This window comes from Eimeria mitis, genomic scaffold (assembly GCF_000499745.2).
Source record: "Eimeria mitis Houghton genomic scaffold, Emh_scaff1430, whole genome shotgun sequence".
NCBI classification, from domain to species: Eukaryota; Apicomplexa; class Conoidasida; order Eucoccidiorida; family Eimeriidae; genus Eimeria; species Eimeria mitis.
The window spans coordinates 5981-7126 of NW_013569194.1; the positions used below are offsets into that span (position 1 = coordinate 5981).

The 1146-nt window shown below is 44.6% G+C and overlaps 1 protein-coding gene across 1 annotated transcript in view; it reads left to right on the forward strand.

Moving 5' to 3' along the window:
* Positions 1-1146, forward strand: part of EMH_0036860 (uncharacterized protein) — a gene marked incomplete at both ends in the record, with an annotated part of 11723 nt that overhangs the window by 5286 nt on the left and 5291 nt on the right. Inside the window, one exon of the mRNA XM_013495130.1 lies at positions 480-866. Within this exon, the coding sequence (XP_013350584.1) occupies positions 480-866 (387 nt within the window). The remainder of the gene's footprint in view (positions 1-479; positions 867-1146) is intronic.

Here is a 1146-nt window from a genome sequence, read left to right on the forward strand (position 1 = left end):
AGCTGTCTCCTGTCTCCTGTCTCCTCAGCTGTCTCCTCAGCTGTCTCCTCTGCTGTCTCCTGTCTCCTGTCTCCTCTGCTGTCTCCTCAGCTGTATCCTCAGCTGTCTCCTGTCTCCTCAGCTGTCTCCTGTCTCCTCAGCTGTCTCTTCAGCTGTCTCCTCACCTGTCTCCTCTGCTGTGTCCTGTCTCCTCTGCTGTCTCCTGTCTCCTCCGCTGTCTCCTGTCTCCTCTGCTGTCTCCTCTGCTGTCTCCTCAGCTGTCTCCTCAGCTGTCTCCTGTCTCCTTTTCTGTCTCCTTTTATGTCTCCTTTTCTGTCTCTTTGTCTGTCTCCTCTTCTGTCTCCTTGTGTATCCATTAGAATATCTCTTCTGCTGTTTCCTCTTTATATATTATATATAAATATATTTATATATAAATTTATATTCATATATATATATATATATATATATATATATATATATATTGCTGTGTGTTTTAGGTTTGTCTCTCTGCTGCCTGCTGCTGCTGCTGCTGATGATGAGCTGCTGCAGTTGGGTTTACATTTGCTGCAGCAGCTGGATGGTTTGCTTCCTCTTGCAGCAGCAGCAGCAGCAGCAGCAGCAGGAGAGCAGCAGGACGTCCCCGCCGTCTCCCTCTCTCGCCCGGCCGCCCCCTCCCCCCCAACCAGCACCAGCACCAGCAGCAGCAGCAGCAGCAGCAGCAGCAGCAGCAGCAGCAGTATATTTGGTGTGCGTTTGTGTGGGGTTTGTCTGTATATGAGTATACTGAGCTGTCTCTCTTCTCGGCTCCCCTGTCTCCTTTCTTCTGTCTCCTCTTTCTTTCTGCTGCGGCTACACACTAACACCCTGTCTCCTCCCCCACCCTGGTGAGCTGCTGTCTCCTTTTCTTTCTTTTTTTTTTTTCTTTGTCTCTCTTTTTTTTTCTTTCTTTTTTTTTCTTTCTTTTCTTTCTTTTTCTTTCTTTCTGTGTCTCTGTTTCTTTTTCTCTCTTTCTTTTTTTTTTTTTTCTTTCTTTTTTTTCTTTCTTTCTTTGTCTCCCTATCTTTGTCTTTCTTTCTTTTTTTTTTCTTTTTCTCTCTTTCTTTCTTTGTCTCTCTTTCTTTGTCTCTCTTTTTTTGTCTCTCTTTTTTTTCTCTCATTTTTTGT